The sequence below is a fragment of the Macrosteles quadrilineatus genome, unplaced genomic scaffold (genome assembly GCF_028750875.1).
Source record: "Macrosteles quadrilineatus isolate MER2022 unplaced genomic scaffold, UCM_ALF_1.0 Scaffold_5__1_contigs__length_97177068, whole genome shotgun sequence".
In the NCBI taxonomy this organism is placed as follows: domain Eukaryota; kingdom Metazoa; phylum Arthropoda; class Insecta; order Hemiptera; family Cicadellidae; genus Macrosteles; species Macrosteles quadrilineatus.
Genome location: NW_026542598.1, coordinates 84887177 through 84912371, shown reverse-complemented (window position 1 = coordinate 84912371; position 25195 = coordinate 84887177). Strand labels below are relative to the sequence as shown.

General features: G+C 33.3%; 2 protein-coding genes across 2 annotated transcripts; one reads left to right on the top strand and one right to left on the bottom strand.

Annotated features, from left to right (window-relative positions):
• Positions 1-1988: 1988 nt before the first annotated feature.
• LOC128994728 (zinc finger protein 85-like) lies at positions 1989-19310 on the top strand. The gene is made up of 3 exons (XM_054419471.1): positions 1989-2122; positions 5535-5709; positions 17065-19310. The coding sequence occupies exon 3, from the start codon at positions 17397-17399 to the stop codon at positions 18411-18413; it is 1017 nt and encodes a 338-aa protein (XP_054275446.1). The 5' UTR covers positions 1989-2122; positions 5535-5709; positions 17065-17396; the 3' UTR covers positions 18414-19310.
• LOC128995749 (52 kDa repressor of the inhibitor of the protein kinase-like) lies at positions 7515-10163 on the bottom strand. Its single transcript, XM_054420767.1, has one exon. It carries the CDS (start codon positions 10161-10163, stop codon positions 7515-7517), a length of 2649 nt encoding a protein of 882 aa, XP_054276742.1.
• Positions 19311-25195: the final 5885 nt, after the last annotated feature.

The following is a 25195-nucleotide window of genomic DNA, read 5'->3' as shown; positions in this document are numbered from 1 at the left end:
ATGTGAAATCTTGCGTGCATGCCTTCAATTTAAGACCTTAATCACGAAAATCTGTCGGGTAGAGAAGCCAAATAAACTCGAAAAAACCTAAATTTTTTCCATATATAAGATACTTATTTTGATATTCTCTAATGTTGTACACCTTGAAGAACAGCTATATATGTTACTAGCTGTTGTACCCGTGCTTTGCAACGGGAAGAGGACCCAAAATAGAAACATTTTAATCTTTACATTGGTTGCATATAATAGATACACATCCGCCAATGCTTTTAGAAACGAAATTCAACTTTTATGGCCTTAATAGAAACGTTTAAGTTATGACTTTAAATCTGGTAAGTAGTGGGTACCACCATTTCATCTCCCTTAATTACATATCTTTTTATTTATTATTGACATTTTAAATTTAAATTTTGAAGTTATTACTAATTAGGTATTAAATTTAAATGAACACTATTTTAAAATTTCACTCTTCTTTATATTAATTCACAAACCCTTCCATCTTCAGTTTCTTCACTCACAATAAATCATTAGCAAAACTAAGTCAGCTGTTAAAAACTTTAGAAATATTGCTGTGCCTTACCAATACAGTCTTTTGAAATATTAAAGAAACTATAGCTATAGGTACTATAAAAAATTTTAAACAAATAATTTAGCATTAAAGACAGTAGACAAAACTAATATGATTATCAAAACATCAAGGACTAAAAAATGTAATGGCAAATACAGTATATGTTTCACTGCATCTCTGATTCTACTCTACAAAAATATCAACAAACAACTTAATATACAAACCAGTTCTTTTAATCAGTTCCATCGTCCATTGTCTTTACACTTTGAACACTTACCATTAAGTAGACATAGTAATAGATATTTCATTGATTTTAGAAACAAAGGAACACTGTGTACTGCTTAGTTTTATGATATTTTCCTTGGTTTAATTTAATCAGTGGTGAGGCAAAATATAAATAATAAATTTATCAAATAAAGCAAATGTGAACTGAAAGCTATGTTAAGATAAAATAAGAGTATTTTGTATTACCATTTGATAATTAATTATAGTTACCGGTACACATTTACAACAGATAAAAAAAAACTCAAGTTATTGATGATATTCTTTAGTTTAATTTAAGCATAGGTTTAGCAAAACACAATAACTTAATTTACCTAAATATACATATATAAAAAAAGAAAAACAATGTGATGTGCAGGTTAAGTAAAGTTAATCTAACACATGTGAAGCAGTTAGAATTTATTTGAAGTAGCCTCCAAATTCATATAAAACATCTATACATTGTAATTTTCATACTGTTTCCATGAAATCATATCAATAATATTATTTTGATAACTTAGGCGCTTTAAAAAAATCCAAAGCAGAGCCGCAGTTGATACCGGTAGTTGATACAGCAACGGTTATAGAATCTTTTTTTTATATAATCATTGACATAGTTTTAGAATAAATAATCCATGATAAAAGGTTAGATTAAAATAAACCTACCGCATAGTAGTTATGGAAAATATTATATTTAATTTCTTTGTATCAGCTGTCTAAAGTTATGCAGTTTAGCAGTTCTTCTTATTTACATTTAAATGTCAAAGCAAATGTAAACAAACATTGTTAGTGTCCTCATCACAGCCATGGAGACCAATCAATATTTACTTTTAAAATCTTCACCTCAGAACTTTTAAAGCCAAAGGGGCAAAGCCTACGGTCAGTATCCAAATGTGAATAGTCCTATAATGGTCCTTGGTATGGTAACTATATTTTAGTAAAATTTTAGCCCAGTTGGTTCAGTAGTTTTTGCACCTATTAGTAATACACATACAGACAGACACCATTAGATTTTTATATAATAGTATAGATATAGATTTTGTAGCACTAAACAAATTAAATTCAGTAATTTGTTCTGGTAAACTACATTTTAATTATAACAAACTTTTTTGTTGTAGGTCGAGACGATAAAAGGAAATAAAACATCAGATTATATTGATTTAAGAGTTAATATAAAACAATAGAAGAATAAAGAAAGACATGAGAAAAAGTAAACCCTCAAGTATATTGTGAAATTCTAATTTGCATAGCAAGATTTGAAAACAAGAAGATTCAATGTTGAATGAGTGATACGTACGTAGCCTATCATGTAACTGCTGTACATTTAACAAGTCCTAAAAACAAATTTACTATTTACATTGATACAATTCTCTATGATTTGTTGAGATTTCTAACAAGATCTCCTTATATCTTATATGATAAGATTCACTGTGTTAAAATTGAAAAGTAGAAAATGTTAACTAGCTTCAAACATTTTGATCACAAGTGTCCAATATGTGGACAAAGCTGTTCAACTCGATTCGCAATGAAAGTCCATGTAATGTATCACACTGGAGAGCGTCCCTTTAAATGTTTGACGTGTGAGAAAACATTTCTCCAACTAAACAAAGTTAAGAGTCATTTGTTAATACACTTTAGGAAGTGTACTAAATTCTTCAAATTGCAAAGCCATATAGAGGAGCGTACCAAAATTCAAACGAGGGAGAGACCTTATAAGTGCACTATGTGTGAAAAATCCTTTGCAAGAAAACCGAGTATAAAGAGACATTTATTGGTTCATACAGGGGAGAGACCTTATAAGTGCACTACATGTGGAAAATCCTTTGCAAAACTAGGCAATATGAAGACACATACATTGGTTCATACAGGAGAGAGACCTTACAAGTGCTCTACATGTGGAAAATCCTTTAACCAAATAGGTAGTATGAAGCGACATAAATTGGTCCATACAGGGGAGAGACCTTACAAGTGTGCTACATGTGGAAAATCCTTTACACGAATAAACAGTATGAAGGAACACTTATTGGTTCATACAGGAGAGAGACCTTTCGAGTGTCCTACATGTGGTAAATCCTTTAAAACAATAGGCAATATGAAGACACATTCATTGGTTCATACAGGAGAGAGACCTTACAAGTGTGCTACATGTGGAAAATCCTTTACACAAATGGGCAGTATGAAGACACATACATTGGTTCATACAGAAGAGAGATCTTACATGTGTGCTACATGTGGAAAATCCTTTACACAAATGGGCAGTATGAAGACACATACATTGGTTCATACAGGAGAGAGACCTTACGAGTGTGCTACATGTGGAAAATCCTTTACACAAATAAGCAGTATGAAGACACATACATTGGTTCATACAGGGGAGCGCCGTCATAAGTGCACTATATGTGAAACATCATTTACTGTCAAAAGTGATCTGAAGAAACATATTGCAAGTGCTCATGACTAAAAGCAGTATGAAGAAACATACAATGGTTCACAGTAGAGATACCTCAAAAGTGTACCACATGTAAAAAATGTTTTGCATTCATAAGCTGTATAAAAAAGGATATTAAAAAGGTTCATGTGGAAATTCTATATAAACTAAACTAAACATGAATTTATTAAAGTTGCATGAGTGAAAATGTATTGAAATTGGTTTTTAAGTACATTAAAATCAAAAATTCAATAAATCAAAGAGAAAACTAACAGTTTATTTAAACACAACTTCCAACTGCTTTAGCTTAGCTTTTTTACGTGGCAGAATATTTTTGCAAACTGCTCTTTTTTTAAATTTGTACTCAAATAATATTGTTTGTATTAAATTGTGTGTTATGTTGTTACAACCCATGCACTTTTTCATCTGGCACTTCCAACAAAAAAGGTCCAACCAAAAATCAATAGGTTTTTATGCATATCATTAATTAATCATTTTGGTACTTTGAAAACATTTTAATTTTTTTTAGTTACCAAAACGATTTTGAAACTCATTCTCCTTATTACGATGTGTAACGCTAAGCAGAACCACGCTCCCACCCATGAGCGTAACGTAATATGGGGAATTTTAACAATTTTAATGACTGTAAATAAAAGTGTTTTATTCATCATAGATTGTGCGTCTTATGTGTTTTTGGCAATTTCCTATTAAATGATTAGCTATCTTCTTTATTTGAGAACGAATCATTTTTAAGTTCCCTTCATCATTTTGTTATTTCCAATTGTGTTAAAAAGCTGTAAATTGTGAACTAGCCTCTAAGTCGCTAGGCAATAGGCATATCTTCAATAATATATACAAACATAATTAAAATAATAAATACTAAGTAAATTACCTTCCTTCCTGACAAGAATGGGGTGGTACAGGGAAAAGCAATATTAGCTACAATAATTATTGCATTTCACAAAAATATTTCCTTTAAAACGTGAGACACATTCCTTATAAATAAAAATCCCAAAGTACCCATGAAATTTTGAGAAAACTAAAAGTCACACCCTCATAATCTATACAGAAGACTTAAAATGTTCGTCATAATGAGAAGCCTTGCTCAAAACTATTAATCATTTAATAAATTGTCCTTTAAGGTCGTAATTCTTTTCTAAAGAGAACTGTCCTTATACCTTATGTTTAAAATACCTCAGTTGTACTTATTTGTTTGTTATTGTTTTAATTTATTACCTTAATATTATCATTTGTTTATATTGCTGTATTCTGTTTTGTTTATTTCAGCCTAACTTAACCAATCAATAGTTTTCAATAACAATATTTTTAATGATTACTTAGATTTGCTCTTGCGGGTAAGGTAGTTACGTATACTTAAGTGAAATGTTAATCGTTAGTATTAAGTAAAAACTGTAAATTGAGTCAAAATACAATATCCGAATAAGCAAACTACAACCATTTTTTCTCCAAAAAAATTAATTTAAAAATTAGTTTAAGATCTTTTTCTAAAGCTATTAAGCTAACAACGCTTCATTATCAATTAGACTCTATGTTCTACTACAGATAAAACATACTCTCTCACTAGATTTCTCATCCTTCTAGAATAGCTGAAGACAATTTTTTTTCATTTTTGTTCTTCTTTGCCTCCTTAAATGTAACACCTTTCCTTAATAGTTAGTTACTGTTTTGTAGGTCCAAAGTTTGTTTGTAAATTACCTAAAAATATTGTTAAAATTGAAAACTTTAGGTAGATTTTCAAAGAAAACTTACATTTTTACATTTTTTTTAGAAAGACTTGGCTTTTAACAGCTGATAATTTTGAATGTTTGGTAAAAATCCTTGCATAAATAATTAATTCTGTGTTATATTATACCATAGACTAACCAACACAAGTAGACTTCTCATCCCATTGTAAATTTTTAAGCACGTTTTTCGTGTCTAGTGAGTTTGTCCAGTAATTGCTTGATGTGAAATCTTGCGTGCATGCCTTCAATTTAAGACTTTAATCACGAAAATCGATCGGGTAGAGAAGCAAAATAAACTCGAAAAAACCTAAATTTTTTCCATATATAAGATACTTATTTTGATAGTCTTTAATATTGTACATTTTGAAGAACAGCTCTATATATATATATATATATATATATATATATATATATATATATATATATATATATATATATATATATATGTGTTATTTTGTAGCCCTAAAAAATTAAATTCAGTAATTTTTTCTGGTAAACTACATTTTAATTATAACAAACTTTTTTGTTGTAGGTCGAGACGGTAAAAAGAAATAAAACATCAGATTATATTGATTTGAGAGTTAATGTAAAACAATAGAAGAATAAAGAAAGACATGAGAAAAAGTAAACCCTCAAGTATATTGTAAAATTCTAATTTGCATAGCAAGATTTGAAAACAAGAAGATTCAATGTTGAATGAGAGATACGTACGTAGCCTATCATGTAACTGCTGTACATTTGACAAGTCCTAAAAACAAATTTACTACTTACATTGATACAATCCTCTATGATTTGTTGAGATTTCTAACAAGATACTGTTTATATGATAAGATTCACTGTGATAAAATTGAAATAAAGTAGAAAATGTTAACATGCTTCAAACATTTTGCTCACAAGTGTCCAATATGTGGACAAAGCTGTTCAACTCGATCCGCAATAAAGGTCCATATAATGTATCACACTGGAGAGCGTCCCTTTAAATGTTTGACGTGTGAGAAAACATTTTTACAACTAAACAAAGTTAAGAGTCATTTGTTAATACACTTTAAAAAGTGTACTAAATTCTTTAAATTTCAAAGCCAAATAAAGGAGCGTACAAAAATTCAAACGAGGGAGAGACCTTATAAGTGCACTATGTGTGAAAAATCCTTTGCAAGAAAACAAGATATAAAGAGACATTTATTGGTTCATACAGTGGAGGGACCTTATAACTGCACTACATGTGGAAAATCCTTTGCATCACTAGGCAATATGAAGACACATTCATTGGCTCATACAGGAGAAAGATCTTACGAGTGTGCTACATGTGGAAAATCCTTTAAAACAATAGGCAATATGAAGACACATTCATTGGTTCATACAGTAGAGAGACCTTACAAGTGTGCTACATGTGGAAAATCCTTTACAACAATAGGCAATATGAAGACACATGCATTGGTTCATACAGGAGAAAGATCTTACGAGTGTGCTACATGTGGAAAATCCTTTAAAACGATAGGCAATATGAAGACACATGCATTGGTTCATACAGGAGAAAGATCTTACGAGTGTGCTACATGTGGAAAATCCTTTAAAACAATAGGCAATATGAAGACACATTCATTGGTTCATACAGGAGAGAAACCTTACGAGTGTGCTACATGTGGAAAATCCTTTAAAACAATAGGCAATATGAAGACACATACATTGGTTCATACAGGAGAGAGATCTTACAAGTGTGCTACATGTGTGAAATCCTTTAAAACAATAGGCAATATGAAGACACATTCATTGGTTCATACAGGAGAGAAACCTTACGAGTGTGCTACATGTGGAAAATCATTTAAAACAATGGGCAATATGAAGACACATTCATTGGTTCATACAGGAGAGAAACCTTACGAGTGTGCTACATGTGGAAAATCCTTTAAAACAATAGGCAATATGAAGACACATACATTGGTTCATACAGGAGAGAGACCTTATGAGTGTGCTACATGTGGAAAATCATTTAACCAAATAGGTAGTATGAAGCTACATACATTGGTCCATACAGGAGAGAGACCTTATAAGTGCACTAAATGCAGGGCCGTACCTAGATGCTCCTTTGTACGTGGCGAATCAGCGTAAGTGCGCCCTCCGGGGGGTCTGGGGGGTATGGAATACCCCCCTGAAAGGCGGGGGGTCCGGGGGGGGAAAATTTTTAAATTTTAACATCAGTAAAACACATTTTTAAGCAATTCTGGCTCTTAAAACATCAAGAAATAATTCTGATTTTGACATTGAAAATTTAACTTTTTGCTACACTATAATGATTTTTTATGGTTTATGCTTAAATGATTGGCTAAACAATATATTTTTATAAAACATAATGATCCGTTAACCCAATTTCATCACAATGTATATTAAGGTAGTAAACAAAAGTAGGCCTATCCCTTTTTGTGGAATTTAATAAGTTACAATAAGTACAATTTGTACAGAGTTATTTACATAAGTTTTAATATTTACAACTGTATTCTGACTTCATCAATATTTACAATAATTGCACTTTCCTTGCTTTAACGAGAGCAAACTTATTGATTACTTCATTGAAATCAATTTTGGATGCTCTGTCATACTCGATTGATAAAATTGCCAAATTTGTCAGTCGAGTTTCGCACATGCTCGATCTCAAGTAGTTTTTAATTATCTTGAGCTTGCTGAAACTACGCTCGCAAGATGCAACACTGACAGGCATCGTTAAAAATATCCGTAAGGATATTTCTACATTTGGATAAGCATCTTTCAACTCGTATTTTGAAATGGCCTTTAAGAGATCCAAGTGAGATGCCTTCTCCAAGTCTTTTACAAGCTCTTTTGCCTGGAACTTAAAAGCAGCTACTTCATTTACTAGTTCAAAAGTGTCAATGTCTCTGCTGTATTTGACACCCAAGTCCGCTGCACATTTTTGAAGGTCACATACAGAGTTCCTACTTAAAGATTTGCCAGACAAGAAACTGAAGTCAGAAGAAATGTTGTGATAAATATGGGATCTGTTATCCATTTCACTCATAAGTTTGTCAAATACAGAGTAGCACTCTCTTTCAAAGATTTTTTCAGAGCTAATTAAATGCGCTTCATCTTCAGCCATCTCCCCAGACATTTTCTTGACCCTTCTTAGTCGTTTTTCGGCAAAACTGCTGTCGATGGACATAGAAGTACAGATTAGTTTGGCATTGTCTATGTACTTTTGTACACCTTGTTCTCGTAGATGTTGAATCTGTTTTGCCAAGCCAGATAGTAAACTTGATGCTACATCAAGAGTGACAGTCTTTCCTTGTAGTGATTTGTTGGTACAGTCCAAACTGATCAACACATCAGTCCAAATCTCTAGGAGGCATACAAATTCGAAATCAATTTGTCTTAACAGGTTTGTAGCACCACATGTAGTGTCAGAGTTCCAATTGTTGCTTCTATCGGCCATGTTTTGTAGCACCTTAAATACTGATGGCAAGTTCTTCTGCAGTGCTGTAACGGCTTGTCGTCTAGAAGACCATCTTGTCTCACAATGTCTCTTCAGGGTAGTTTTTACACAATCAAGTAAGGCTTCCCAACGTATTGTAGAACTACTAAAGAAATTAAAAAACTCCAACACTTTTCCAAAAAAATTCATCATTAGAACTGACACTTCTGCTGCGTGCACGCCAACTAGGTTCAAGCTATGAGCTGAACAAGGAATAAATTTGGCAAGGTCGTTCAGCTGGCATATATGAGCTTGGACACCTTCATATTTTCCAGCCATATTTGCACCGTTATCGAAGCCTTGCCCCCGACAGTTCTGGATATCTAAGCCGTCGTTCATCAGCTTGTCCAATATTTCTTCAGATAAACCTCTTCCAGTTTTCTGATGACTTATGATAAAGTCAACAAAGCTTTCTTCTATTACACACTCTCCATCCACAATTTTTACATATCTAATTATTTGACTCGTCTGCTCTAAACGTGCTGTATCCGGGGTGCAGTCAAACATAATTGAGAAGTACTTGGCATTTTTGATATCTTGCAATATTTCAGACCTAACCTTTTTACCTAAAATCTCAATAACCTCGTTCTGTATCTTTGGAGAGAAATAGCTTGGGACATATTTTCCACTTTTTACATTAGCTATATGCTCATTTAGCTGAGGATTGTAGTGACTGATGAGTTCCAGAGTACTTAAAAATACACCACAGTTTTTGTCATTTATAGAGTCAGAACCCCCTCTCAATGGTAAGTTATTCCTGGCACAATGAAGAATTACATCTACGATACACTTGAGAACACTGCGCCACTTTTCAGCTTCTGCTTTTATGCATTTTTGGTTCTCTGCGTCAATTGTACGCCCAGTTTGCAATCGGGTAGCTAGTTCTTTCCAATCGCCATATGCTTGTAGGTGAGATGCTGAAATTTCGTGATTGTGAAGTGTTGGATTGAGGTGTTTCCAATCATTAAACCCCTTTTCTACATCCGAGAAAGCTGACTTATCGTCTTTAAATAAAAGACAAGGGAAGCAAAACAGTGTATCCTTAGATTGGCTATACAACAACCATTGCCTTTGTACAGTTTCACCATTTCTTATAGTTTTAAAAAACCAATTGCGGGAAAAGTGCCTTCCATCATCTGTACAGGGAAATTTAAAGCTTTTTAAGTCAACAGTTTGAGGACCTCGTTCAACAAGTTTACAACGTACTGCATCAGATCGAAAATTTTCAGGCCATTGCTTGGGGTCGTCGTAGATTATTTCAATTTCTTTGCCTTCATTTGTAGGCGTACAACTACACCCTTCCTCTTCCTCAACAGCAGCACGCAAACGTTCATTCTTTGTGAATGGTTCCAGCTGAGGACCACAGTCTTCTTCTAAAGTAGCGAGGTTTGTGTCAACGTCCATTGGTATTGTTGGAGTTATGTAGCTGCGGTTGTCGTCGTCGTCACCTTCTTCTGATAAAGGTATCATGCTGCATTCTTCTTCTTCGCCTTCATTATTTTTGATGTCTTCTTCTTTAACTTCTTCTTGTATTTGAGAAGGTGTATCTTTTTTTCCCATTTCTTTATTTTCATTTAAAAGCCAGCCACCAAGTGCTGATGCTAGCTTCTTGTCCTCTTTTTGTTTTTCTTTTCGGATGTTCTTAAACTGACATCCAGAAAGTTTCTTCTTTGGACCCATTTCTGAAAAAAATTCAATTCCTAATAGAATAGAGAATCCATATTTGTACCATCGTCACCAATCCTATTAGGCAATACCAATTCTTGTAGATTGTCAAGGATGCTTTATAGCATCCATAAATGCATTTTATTGTTCCCCAATTCAAAAAATATATATTATTTTTTACTAAAAAAATAATATCAGGAAGTGGGCTCTTAACCAGAATTTTACAGAACAGTAAAATGAATTGCATAAACTTAAGACATACAATCAGGGGGGGGTGTAGAGGGGAGTGTTTATTGCTCATTTCCAAAAACATTTGGCCCACACGGCACTCTGGGGTTGTTCAGCGCCTCAGCAATGTCTTCATGGCTTTGGCGTGGGGGATGGTTAGTGCACAAGGGTCCGCGCGCCCAGACTAACTGCGACTACTGTACTGCGTTACGACGAGAGTCAACGTAGTTCGCTAAAGCGTCCACAGATAGCAGCACTCCCTGGGTCCCATGGCCAATTGGAGGGAAAACGACGGGACAAGTTGATTTCTAAGCTTGCTAGACGTGGATTTTAAGGGAAAATTTACAAATACAAATAACAAACATAGCCCATTGTTATAGAACATACAAACTAGCCAATAATTCGTTCTTTTGTATAGGCCAACAGTGAGAGTTAGTAAGCAGCACCCAAGCACTTATACTACTATAGTATAACCTACAAAAGGACCAAGGAATGGAAGTATTACAGAAAATAGAGAGGAAATAGGCAGTCGGAATATGCGAGTAGGCTTATTGCAATCAGTATAAAGTTGGGGCAGTTAATTTAATCTCCAGAAAAACAAGGCAGAAAGGCAGATGTTGTTGATGGCATGACATATAAGCCTAAGATTAGGTTAAAGGTTATGCAGTAGTTTTGCTCTAGGCCTATAATCACCAAAAGCTAAAACGGAACTTATGGCTAAAGGGTTATTCAATGTAATTAGTTTCAAACAAATCTTACCTAATTAATTGAGTGAGATCTGATGGATGAAGTGAAGCGATGTACGCAATACGAATACGGTTTAGGCCTACATAGGCTAAGTAGAGTATAAAGGCTTAGCACTGAAAGTGGCACTGGGACTGGACTGAGTGGACTGGCGTGTGGAGGAGAACTGGCAAGTGAAGTGACAGGCTTGCAAATCAAACAATAATACGCCCAGCGTTGCCAACTTAGAATTATTAACTTTAAAACGAAAATAGTGTCATGCTTACCACCGGGCCTTGTGAGAACGTCCCTGCGCCCATTTTTCTGTACAACTACAATGGTTGACATTGTAATAATTGTTAATAAATCAATAAATTACATTAAAAAACATAAAATAATTTCATATAACCGTTATTATAGCTACCGTAACATAAGTGTAAAACGTCAATTTCTATTTTTTTCATCTAGCTCATAAAAAAAGTAAAATTTGTCCCTCTTTCCCATTTTGCGTTCTTGCCCAACCGGCGCCCATTTTGCGCCCTTGTCTAACCTGCGCCCTTGGCAGGGGCCACCTTTGCCACAGCCTAGGTACGGCCCTGACTAAATGTGAAAAGGCATTTACTTCCAAAAGTGATCTGAAGAAACATACATTTGTCCATACAGCAGAGAGGCTGTATAAGTGTAAAACATGTGGAAAATCCTACAAATCATTCGGCAGTTTGAAGCCACATACATTAGTCCATACAGGAGAGAGACCTTACATGTGTGCTACATGTGGAAAAACCTTTACAACAATAGGCAGTATGAAGACACATACATTGGTCCATACAGGGGAGAGACCTTACATGTGTGCTACATGTGGAAAAACCTTTACAACAATAGGCAGTATGAAGAAACATACCTTGGTTCATACAGGAGAGAGACCTTATAAGTGCACTAAATGTGAAAAGGCATTTACTTCCAAAAGTGATCTGAAGAAACATACATTTGTCCATACAGCAGAGAGACCTTACATGTGTGCTACATGTGGAAAAACCTTTACAACAATAAGCAATATGAAGACACATTCATTGGTTCATACAGGGGAGCTCCGTCATAAGTGCACTATATGTGAAACATCATTTACTGTCAAAATTGATCTGAAGAAACATATTGCAAGTGTTCATAACTAAAAGCTGTATGAAGAAACATATAATGGTTCACAGTAGAGATACCTCAAAAGTGTACCATATGTAAAAAATGTTTTGCATTCACAAGCTGTAAAAAAAGGATATTAAAAAGGTTCATGTCAAATATCTATATAAACTAAACTAAACATGAATTTATTAAAGTTGCATGAGGAAAATGTATTAAAATTGATACAACATACAATGGTTCACAGTAGAGATACCTCAAAAGTGTACCACATGTAAAAAATGATTTGCATTCATAAGCTGTATAAAATAGTATATTTCGTACCAAGGGCCGAAAATGAGGTTTTTCCGGCTCGAGATAGTTTTTAAGTTCGAGACGAAGTCGAGAACTTAAATCGATCGAGAGCTGCAAAACCATTTCGGTCCGTGGTACGAACGCTATTTTTCACCACACTATACCCTATTACCACTATAATAATGCACACTGATAGTCAACACAACTACAACTTTAAGGTTATGTGAAGAAATAATTTGAGGAATCAGCAAAAATAAAAATAAATAGTTGCTAGGCAACGGCGACAATAACACAATTCTATTGCAATGCTATGGATTTTAATTTTGTATTTAAAATGCATTCATGTTTTAAGTAAGTAAGCGGACAGCTGATTTTGTGGCCCCGGCCTGTAAAAACCTGCTTGGTCCCCAAATTACGATGACAGCTGGCATGGCCAGCAAAACGTAACTTTCAGCCACCAATTAACGTATGTAATACAGCCAAAAACATCATAGTGTGGTGAAAAAGGATATTAAAAAGGTTCATGTGCAAATTCTATATGAACTAAACTAAACATGAATTTATTAAAGTTACATGAGTGAAAATGTATTGAAATTGGTTTTTAAGTACAATAAAATAAAAAAAAATAAAAGAATCAAAGAGAAAATTAACAGTTTATTTAAACAGAACTTCCAACTGCTTTAGCTTAGCTTTTTTTATGTGGCTGAATATTTTTGCAAACTGCTCTTTTTTAATTTAGTACCTACTCAAAAAATATTGTTTGTATTAAATTGTGTGTTATGTTGCTACAACCCATGCACTTTTTCATCTGGCACTTCCAACAAAAAGTTCCAACCAAAAATCAATAGGTTTTTATGCATATCATTAGTTAATCATTTTTGTACATTGAAAAAGATTTTTTTTGTTCGTTACCGGAACGATTTTGAAACTCATCCTCCTTACAATTTTAATGACTGTAAAATAATGTGTTTTGTTCATCATAGATTGTGTGTCTTATGTGTTTTTGACAATTTCCTATTAAATGATTAGCTATCTTCTCTATTTAAGAACCAATCATTTTTAAGTTCCCTTCATCATTTCGTTATTTCCAATTGTGTTAAAAAGCTGTAAATTGTGAACTAGCCTCTAAGTTGCTAGGCAATAGGCATATCTTCATTAATATATACAAACATAATTAAAATAATAAATACTAAGTAAATTACCTTCCTGACAAGAACGGGGTGGTACAGGGAAAAGCAATATTAGCTACAATAATGATTGCATTTCACAAAAATATTTCCTTTAAAATGTGAGATACATTCCTTATAAATAAAAATCCCAAAAAACCCATGAAATTTTGAGAAAACTAAAAGCCACACCCCCATAATCTATACAGTAGACTTAAAATGTTCGTCATAATGAGAAGCCTTGCTCAAAACTATCAATCATTTAATAAATTGTCCTTTAAGGTCGTAATTCTTTTCTAAAGAGAAGTGTCCTTATACCTTATGTTTAAAAATACCTCAGTTGTACTTATTTGTTTGTTATTGTTTTAATTTATTACCTTAATATTATCATTTGTTTATATTGCTGTATTCTGTTTTGTTTATTTCAGCCTAACTTAACCAATCAATAGTTTTCAATAACAATATTTTTAATGATTACTTAGATTTGCTCTTGCGGGTAAGGTAGTTAAGTATACTTTAGTGAAATGTTAATCGTTAGTATTAAGTAAAAACTGTAAATTGAGTCGAAATACAATATCCGAATAAGCTAACAACGCTTCATTAAACTCTATGTTCTACCATGGATAAAACATACTCTCCCACTAGATTTCTCATCCTTATAGAATAGCTGAGGACATCTTTTTTTTATTTTTTTTCTTTGCCTTATTAAATGTAACACATTTCCTTAATAGTTACTGTTTTGTAGGTCCAAAGTTTGTTTGTAAATTACTAAAAAATATTGTTAAAATTGTAAAACTTTAGGTAGATTTTCAAAGAAACTTAAGACTTGGCTTTTAACAGCTGTTAATTTTGTTTGTTTAGTAAAAATCCTTGCATCTATATATTAATTTGAAATTGTTTTTCTTTGTCATAGCTATTTTGAGAGAACAGCTGCGTGTAGAAACTCGGTAGGGGTGTCTAAAGAAAGGTCTTGGTTTGTAGATGAGCCATCAAAAAAAAAAACATGGTGAATTCCCTTGGGGCTCTGCCCCAGTGGCCTTTAAATTCCCATCCCATGTTATTCTTATGGAGGAAAAAGGGGTTTTTTTCACAGCTAATTTGAGAGAATGGCTGGGCATAGAAACCTGGCAGGGGTCTCTAAAGAAAGGTATTGGTCTGTAGATGAGCCATCAAAAGAGGAACGAGGTAAATTCCCTTGGGGTTCTGCTCCAGAAGCCTTTAAAGTTGCCTCTTCAGATTTGTTTACATTACGACCATATGCATAATTCTACACTACTTTTTAATGAAACAGCTGTTAATATTTAAGTTGTGATTTATTGAATTTGTCATAATGAAGTAGAGTATTTGCAATGGGGTTTTTTGATTTTAAATTGGATTTTCTTCTGCATCGTGTCATGTTTTGCAATATAATGTTCTATTACCAAATCAGTGGAAAATCATAATATCACAGTAACTCTTAAAATTATTTCTTTTGGAGTTAACTTATATCTATTGTATGGGTTGGTTTCTCCCTTTTTTACCACTTCTTGGAGATTGTACGTAGGTGATATTCGTTGGCATATTGCATCTGTATACGAAACTTGGATTGGTGTAATTATTACAATGGAAAAGAGCGAGGAATCCTGGACAATTTGATATGAGCTAAAAATAAAACTGAATCAACACTGTTCTAAATTTCTTGAGCAATCATTGAAATAATTGATTTGCAAACAATGGAAACATAGAAAAAGTCATAGAACACAACCAAGTAGAAGAAATAGAAATGTTTTTTTTTGTTTCATTTATAATCGTTGTCATAGACAACCTAATGCGGATATGAGAGTGAAAAATTTGTAGAAAACACTAAAAAACAAGATAAGCTTTTTGAAAAAAGATGATATTTACAAAAGATTTTGATTAAATCTAACTGTTGTGTAGATCGTGAGTATTTCCATAATCTTTGAATCGCCTGTAATGCTTCTCAATAGCTCGAATTCGAGCAACAGGTACACTAGTAAATAACTAATTCTGTGTTTTCATTACATTATACGTTGTCTTTTTGGTAGCTTAGAATTAATGTACATGAATCTTAGTAATTGTGAACTGAGATAATTATGTTTTTAATCTATCAATAAGTGGGTCAGTAATGTTAAGCTTTGTAAACTATTCCACGCATTTTGTTGTCAATGTAATAGATAAGGAACTTCCACACAGGCTATGCCATTGAAGGTCCTAAATTTTCTTACATGAGGATTTAATTGATTTTATATTGTTCTTAGTTTTATATGAAGTAGCCTAAATTATATAAAGTGTAATTATTTTGTTGCAAGTTAATCTATTTTATTTCTGTTACGAATAAAAAAAACAACAGTATCCATGTTATGTTATAAGTTTTAACTACAACAAATTTACGAAAACAAATGGCGACAATTTAAAAATATTATATTATATTTATAAAACGTTAAATATATTTATATAGGCTACTCTTTACAGAACATATGGTAATTTTTATTTTAAGTTGCTGTAGAAAGGGTTCTCTTCATCAGGTTCCTGTGATTAGACAATGTTAGGATTTGAGGTATTTGTGATGATAAGTGGGATTTTATTTTCGATGCTAAGCACTTCAGGCTTAATGATACACATTTTGAATCAGATGTGATCTTTTTCAGAAGTGATGATAGATGAGTTCAGACATAAGAAAATAGAATCTAATTTGATAACAAACTAGAGGCCCATGCTGCTCCGAAGTGTTTATATATATATATATATAATATTCAAGAAATTATCAAATTTATGATTTTGGATTGATTAGTACAGGATCATGAGCTTAACTGATCAAATAATAGCTCAAATAAAAATCTATAATTTACTGATAATTTTGAGTCCGAAACATATAAAAAAAACCCCAAACAATCCTGGAGCTATTGAGTTTTAATCATAGATAAACCTTAAGAATAATATTTTTTATTTTGGTTGTTCACCTTGCGTTTGGTTGAAACTCGTCCGATTTGAATAACTAATAGCTTAAATGAAAGCTGGTATTTCACTAAAGGTTCTTCGATCAAAATATATAGGATTATATAGTTGTAACTGGTATGTATTAATACAAAATTTTTCAAATTATAAGTTTGTCCAGTAATTGCTTGATGTGAAATCTTGCGTGCATGCCTTCAATTTAAGACCTTAATCACGAAAATCGTTCGGGTAGAGAAGCCAAATAAACTCGAAAAAACCAAATTTTTTCCATATATAAGATACTTATTTTGATAGTCTCTAATGTTGTACACTTTGAAGAACAGCTATATATGTTATTTTGTAGCCCTAAACAAATTAAATTCAGTAATTTGTTCTGGTAAACTACATTTTAATTATAACAAACTTTTTTGTTGTAGGTCGAGACGGTAAAAAGAAATAAAACATCAGATTATATTGATTTAAGAGTTAATATAAATCAATAGAAGAATAAAGAAAGACACGAGAAAAAGTAAACCCTCAAGTATATTGTGAAATTCTAATATGCATAGCAAAATTTGAAAACAAGAAGATTCAATGTTGAATGAGTGATACGTACGTAGCCTATCATGTAACTGCTGTACACACAAGTCCTAAAAACAAATTTACTACTTACATTGATACAATTCTCTATGATTTGTTGAGATTTCTAACAAGATCTCCTTATATCTTATATGATAAGATTCACTGTGATAAAATTGAAAAGTAGAAAATGTTAACTAGCTTCAAACATTTCGATCACAAGTGTCCAATATGTGGACAAAGTTGTCCAAATCGATCTGCAATGAAGGTCCATATATTATATCACACTGGAGAGCGGCCCTTTAAATGTTTGACATGTGAGAAAGCATTTTTCCGACTAAAGCAAGTAAAGAGTCATTTGTTGATACACTTAAGGAAGTCTCCTATAAGTGGGGAATCCATTCAACTCCAAAGCCATATGAAGGAGCATTCGCAAATTCATACGAGACCCTATAAGTGCACTGAATGTGGAAAATCCTTTACAAAAATAGGCAATATGAAGACACACACTTTGGTTCATACAGGAGAGAGACCTTACGAGTGTGCTACATGTGGAAAATCCTTTACAACAATAGGCAATATGAAGACACACACATTGGTTCATACAGGAGAGAGACCTTACGAGTGTGCTACATGTGGAAAATCCTTTACACGAATAAACAGTATGAAGAAACATACATTGGTTCATACAGGAGAGAGACCTTACAAGTGTGCTACATGTGAAAAATCCTTTACAACAATAGGCAGTATGAAGAGACATACATTGGTTCATACTGGGGAGAGACCTTACGAATGTGCTAATTGTGGAAAAACCTTTACAACAATAGACAATATGAAGAAACATACATTGGTTCATACAGGAGAGAGACCTTACAAGTGCGCTACATGTGGAAAATCCTTTACACGAATAGGCAGTATGAAGTCACATACATTGGTTCATACAGGAGAGAGACCTTACGAGTGTGCTACATGTGGAAAAACCTTTACAACAATAAGCAATATGAAGTCACATTCATTGGTTCATACAGGAGTGAAACCTTACAAGTGTGCTACATGTGGAAAATCCTTTACACGAATAAACAGTATGAAGACACATGCATTGGTTCATACAGGGGAGCGCCCTCATAAGTGCACTACATGTGAAAAATCATTTACTTTCAAAAGTTCTCTGAAGAAACATACATTGATTCACAGTAGAGATACCTGAAAAGTGTATCACATGTAAAAAATATTTTGCATTCATAAGCTGTATAAAAAAGGAGATTAAAAAGGTTCATATCGAAATACTATATGAACTAAACTAAACATGAATTTATTAAAAGTGCATGAGTGAAAATGTGTTGAAATTGGTTTTTAAGTACAATAAAATCAAAAATGCAAAGAATCAAAGAGAAAATGTAACAGTTTATTTAAACACAACTTCCAACTGCTTTAGCTTAGCTTTTTTATGTGGCATAATATTTTTGCAAACTGCTCTTTTTTTATTTAGTACTCAAATAATATTTTTTGTATTAAATTGTGTGTTATGTTGTTACAACCCATGCACTTTTTCATCTGGCACTTCCAACGAAAAGTTCCAACGAAAAATCAATAGGTTTTTATGCATATCATTAGTTAATCATTTTGGTACTTTGAAAAAATTTATTTTTTGTTCGTTACCGGAACGATTTTGAAACTCATCCTCCTTATTACGATGTGTAACGCTAAGCAGAACCATGCCCCCACCCATGAGCGTAACGTAATATGGGGACTTTTAACAATTTTAATGACTGTAAATAAATGTGATTTATTTATCATAGATTGTGCGTCTTATGTGTTTTTGGCAATTTCCTATTAAATTATTAGCTATCTTCTCTATTTAAGAACGAATCATTTTTAAGTTCCCTTCATCATTTCGTTATTTCCAATTAATTGTGTTAAAAAGCTGTAAATTGTGAACTAGCCTCTAAGTCGCTAGGCAATAGGCATATCTTCATCTATATAAATAAAATTAGAGTTTTGTCTGTACTTTGCTCAGAATTATACACTTTTAGGTTATTTTTACGTTTCATACATTAAAGAAGCAGAAACGAGTCTTATCTCTATTTCTGTCTGTCTGTCTGTCTGTCTGTCTTTCCCTTTGTCTGTAACACTCAAGATGGCATTTTACGCAATCTTCTCCGTGAAAACCAGAGTACCTATCAAGATCCAAGTCATTTTAATGTATTCACTGGATTGGCGAGAGTGTCTTTAGTGATTTAAATATAGCCTCACTACTTAGTAAATAAAATTACGGACGTTCAAAAATGCAGTTTTGTGCGATTTTTGTCAAATTTTCGTTCAATTTTTATCACATAATCGTCTATGAAATAACGAACAGCTGCTCGGATCAAGATTATTTTTTCTAGCTGTCAATGATATGTTTACAAATGTTGTTTACAAATACCGCAACCATTTCGAATCACGTTTTTAAAGCAAATCCCAACCAAGTGAGATTAAAAACGTTTTTCTTACATAACGGATTTAATTAATCGCAAGTGCAATAATATAGTCTAATAGTGTAACCGTAAATGAAATTAAATAACTAGACATCGTCCAAATCGGAACCAGAAATTCTTTAAGTATAAAATGTTTCTTGAGTTTTGACAACCAGATAGAAGACCTTGAATCAGTGTTGTATAGGGCTGGGACACTGAAATGATCGTCGCCAATAGCTTACAAAAAAGGTTTCCACTCATTGACGGCGCTTCAATGGCGGTTGTGTAAAGTGTAAAGTAAAAAATCACAACTGCAGTGGGTGATTGTAACAGAGGTTTAACAGAGGAAGTGCTAAACTCGCTTTTCCATAGAATACATGGCCTACCTACTTAAGAAATATAATTACAAATGACCAAAACCCCAACATTGTGTGATTTTCGTCACATTTCCTTCTAATGTTAATAGATATACTAATCATTGTTTAGAGAATGCGTAATCTATTAAATAACAAAAAGTTGTTTGGGTAAGGTTGTTTTTTTTTCAAACTGACACCGATAAGTTTACGCTATAACTTTTTACGAGAAAATCCAAAAGCAAGAGATCAATAACCTCGGGACTAGATATTATTGTATTTAATTGGTCGGATGTACTATAGTTCTTAGGTAGGTTCTTACGTAGGTACTGGTTCTTTTCCTTAGAACCGTTGGTAGCTGCTAGAATCATTTTTACGTAGGTACCAACACATCACTGTAGTTTACAAATTAGTTATCGTTGGTGTGGCACCTTATTTATTAGAGCCGTCCGTATTCAATTTAAGTGATGTCTTAACTCTGTATAAGTTTTGCTTTTTCTGTCTGTATTCCAAATCTTAGCTTACCCGGTATGCTAAGAAAATGATAACCTATTTGAGTAAAACATTTGTTGGGCAAACCATCATGAATTGTTTACGCCTTTATATTGTTTATGTATCAATAGTTCGTGGCCTTTTTTGGATTGTTGTGTGTATGTCTGTTGGTAACGCATTAATGTCCTTATTTTTCAGTGTTTCACGGAATGGACAAGAGCACCTTTGATACTGAAAATGTCAACCGGAATAAAGTGTTAAATGGTGAGTTTGAGGTAGTACTTTAAATACGTTTAAGTTAACCGATGTGGAAAGTAACTTTCAATTATAGGCCTACTTTAGGGCTACGCTTCATGGATCTATAAAACATTTTTTAGTTTAATCATTGGACATATGGACCATAACAATCCGGGTGACATTTAATTGCGAAGCATTTATTTTGGGTTGAACCGTCAGATACTGTATTTGCGAAGGGTTATATATAGCCTAATAGTTTTGCCAGCATATCTGCAAATATGCAAACTAACTGCTGTTCTTAATCTTAATATAAGAAGGTTTCAACTGACTACTATAAGATCCCCGTGCGTAGAACGGGCACACAGCTAGTTAATATATACAAACATAATTAAAATAATAAATACTAAGTAAATTACCTTCCTGACAAGAATGGGGTGGTACAGGGAAAAGTAATATTAGCTACAATAACTATTGCATTTCACAAAAATATTTCCTTTAAAACATGAGATGCATTCCTTATAAATAAAAATCCTAAAGTACCCATGAAATTTTGAGAAAACTAAAAGTCACACCCCCATAATCTATACAGTAGACTTAAAATATTCGTCATAATGAGAAGCCTTGCTCAAAACTATCCATCATTTAATAAATTGTCCTTTAAAGTCGTAATTCTTTTCTAAAGAGAACTGTCCTTATACCTTATGTTTAAAATACCTCAGTTGTACTTATTTGTTTGTTATTGTTTCAATTTATTACCTTAATATCATTTGTTTATATTGCTGTATTCTGTTTTGTTTATTTCAGCCTAACTTAACCAATCAATATGGTTTCTTCATAATATTGCCAAACGGCTTAATCTTTTTTAAAATAAACTTATCACACACTTTTTAAAAAATTTCTATATTTCGGCATTAGCCTTCTTCAGGAACAAACACAATAACAAATAGAAGTGTTTACCACTCTGAATCATTATATATTAACCAATCAATTAACCAATCAATTAACCAATCAATAGTTTTCAATAACAATATTTTTAACGATTACTTAGATTTGCTCTTGCGGGTAAGGTATTTACGTATACTTAAGTGAAATGTTAATTGTTAGTATTAAGTAAAAACTGTAAATTGAGACAAAATACAATATCCGAAAATAAGCAAACTACAACTATTTATTCTCCATAAAAATTAATTTAAAAAATTAGTTTAAGGTCTTTTTCTAAAGCTATTAAGCTAACAACGCTTCAATATCAATTAAACTCTATGTTCTACCATGGATAAAAACTACTCCCTTACAAGATTTCTCATCCTTATAGAATAGCTGAAGACAAATTTTTTTTCTTCTTTACGTCCTTAAATTTAACACATTTCCTTAATAGTTACTGTTTTGTAGGTCCAAAGTTTGTTCGTAAATTACAAAAAACATTGTTAAAATTGTAAATCTTTAGGTGGATTTTCAAAAAAACTTAAGACTTGGCTTTTAACAGCTGATAATTTTGAATGTTAAGTAAAAATCCTTGCATAAATAATTAATTCTGCGTTTTCATTATATTATACGTTGTCTTTTTGGTAGTTTAGAATTAATGTACATGAATCTTAGTAATTGTGAACTGAGATAATTATGTTTTTAATCTATCAATAAGTGGGTCAATAATGTTATGTTATATTTTTATCATTTGTATTGTTTTGTAATATTCCTTTCAATAAAATAAATACATTTTTATTCTTATTCATATTCCTGATCAAAATTTAAACTATTACTAGAGGTTAAAATACCTTAATCTGTCTTGTGATTAATGTCACCGTTGGGCGGCGATCGGTTTCAACCCGACGAAGGGGTCATCTTCAGATGAAGGATTGCGGTATTTTAACCTTTAGTTACAATTTTATTGTTATAGGTCGGCCGCTTAGAAAACGACCTCCTCCAGCATTGGTTTAGCATTAGCGCGCAGGTCGTTTTCTAAGCGGCCGACCTATAGTTCTGTACGGTGTACTGTTGAGTTCATGTTTTGTTTACAATTTGTTTCTTGTTATTTCAGTTATTTAAAACTTCGTTAAACAAATAATACGACCTAACCATAAGTCATAACTCGTCCCCTAGTTATACAGGGTTATTACAAATGATGTTCCTTCCTGATTTTGATTATAAATATTACTGGGTTAATTTGTTTCAAGACTATTTTAGTTGGTACCATTGGAAAGAAAAACTCATAAAGTTTCATTTAGATTGGTTTGGGTGCATATCAGCTGTTTGTCAAGTCAATTGTTGTAAGTGTTGTATAATGGCTGAATTTGAAAGCAGGAAAGCTTTTTGCCAGTTGGAATAACGTTAACCAATCTGTTATAAGTGTGTAACGACACTTTAGAGCCAGGTTTAACGATTATCCTCCTAGTAACCACTATATTGGCAAGTGACAATTGACATTTAAGAGAAATGGCTGCATTTGAATGTTACCTGTAGTAGGGCTGAACTTAACAATCTGCTGCCTGAGATATGGAACGAGCTCGGTGGTCCGAATAATGACACACCCCTGAACTGACCTACAAGATCTCCGGACATCACCCCCTGATTTTTTTCTTGTGGGGATACATCAAAGATAAGGCGTACACACCACCATTATTAGATAGCATACTTGAGATCCAGCAACGGATTACCAATGCTATCGAAACAATAGACCTAGACACACTTTTCAAAGTCTAGCAAGAGCTTGACTACATTATTGGCATCTATCGTACCACAAGGGGTTCCCGTATCGAGCATTTACGGTTCTGTGTATCTGTGTCAAAACTTTTTGAGTTCTTCAAAAGTTGTAACCATTTTATTTCTTTGTTTAACAAATAGAACTATATTTCATGTATTTATGAAATCATGAACATCATTTGTAATAACCCTTAACCAAACGGTAAAGTACAAATCGAGTAATTAACGATAAATAATAGAAACAAAATTTCATCGATACTACCGCCCAGTGTCACCGTACTTGTGAAAAACAAGCTTCAAAATTTATAATAGGATGACAAATCTTCTTGTATTGGTTGGTCTATGGTTCTACAAGGTAGTCTAGAATTAAAATGGAAAACTTTATGTTTTGAAGGTAAAAAATGTGGAAACTCAATTTTTAACCCAATAAATCCCGTTCCCATAAATTAAGTGGTCCGATGCTGGCACATGGTTCAATTGGTATCGACCCAAAAATCGCTTCACTGCCAAAGCTAAAGACCCGAAGTATCCCACAAACCATGACTTCAGGAGAGGTCAAAACTTCAGAGGTCAGGATGACTGCATCTTGATAGCCATAAGCGGCCCACACACTACACGTGCATTGCACGCCGTGCCAAAAACAGACGAAACGTGCCAGTGTGTGGTGAACACCGTGCAAGCACGGCGTGCATTGGCATGGCACGGTGGAAATCAAAACGAGTTTGATTTTTGACGTGCCGTGCCAAAGCACGCCGTTTTGACGTGCTAGTGTGTAGGCGATCCCCGTGCCACGTGCTGGTAGTGCAACCACTTTTGACAGGATTTGACCCTATTTAGTCCTTTCTTACTAGTGAATCGACGGCATTTTTTCTTTGGCACGACCATCGAGATTAACACAATTGATTGAGATTGACACAATGGAACGCGCGCCGTATGCGACAAGTAATCCAAGACGCAGTCATTGATCTCTATATAATACTGTATATAATAAAGCATACATCCTCCACCATAGTACAGTATTGTGAACCAAGTGCCCTGCCGGCGTATATCCATACGGCAGCGAGGTGCAAGGTCTGGACGAACCTTAGGTGGCTTAGTGCTGTGTACTGTAGTTTCTATTTTTAATGATTAATTAATTATGTCCTTAAAACATGCCATGTGTTTGTGTGTTCTGCATTTAATTTGTACGAACAGACGATGATATTTAGCACATTGCAGGCTACACTGAAGATCAAGTTTGTGGGCAACAACGTGCCGTGCCAGAGCACGGCGTGCCAATAAAAAAATGGCACGGCGTGCAATGCACGTGTAGTGTGTAGGCCGCTTAAAGACAAGACTGACTGACTTCAACTATTGGATGGAGATTAATCGATGGAGTAGGCCTATATGAGGTCATGGCTATAACCTCCTCTGTGTGATCGTGATAGTGTGTTCTCCCAACCGTTATGATGAATAGGCAGAAAAAATATAGCTGTTAGAATACGTCTTAAGTTACTTTTTTGACAAGTTTTATTTTTGTTTCAATATTTCTCTATTTAAAATCAAAAGAACAACTGGTTTTCAATGACTCATATTTTTTTTATAAAGAATCACAGAGGACGTAGTGAATAAATAAAAAAAAAACTATGACTAAACCTAAGCTTACTTTCTTTACCGAGATGTAAGAAATAATTCAATGGTACACTTAAGTGGTGTCTAACACCAGTTGCTGTTGTCAAGAGCAAATTCTAAACTCTATAAAGCAAAGTAGCCTA

What these genes read in the sequence shown, in the direction of transcription:
- LOC128995749 (XM_054420767.1), bottom strand. Translation starts at nt 10,163, where the DNA reads ATGGGTCCAAAGAAGAAACTTTCTGGATGTCAGTTTAAGAACATCCGA.
- LOC128994728 (XM_054419471.1), top strand. Translation starts at nt 17,397, where the DNA reads ATGTTAACTAGCTTCAAACATTTCGATCACAAGTGTCCAATATGTGGA.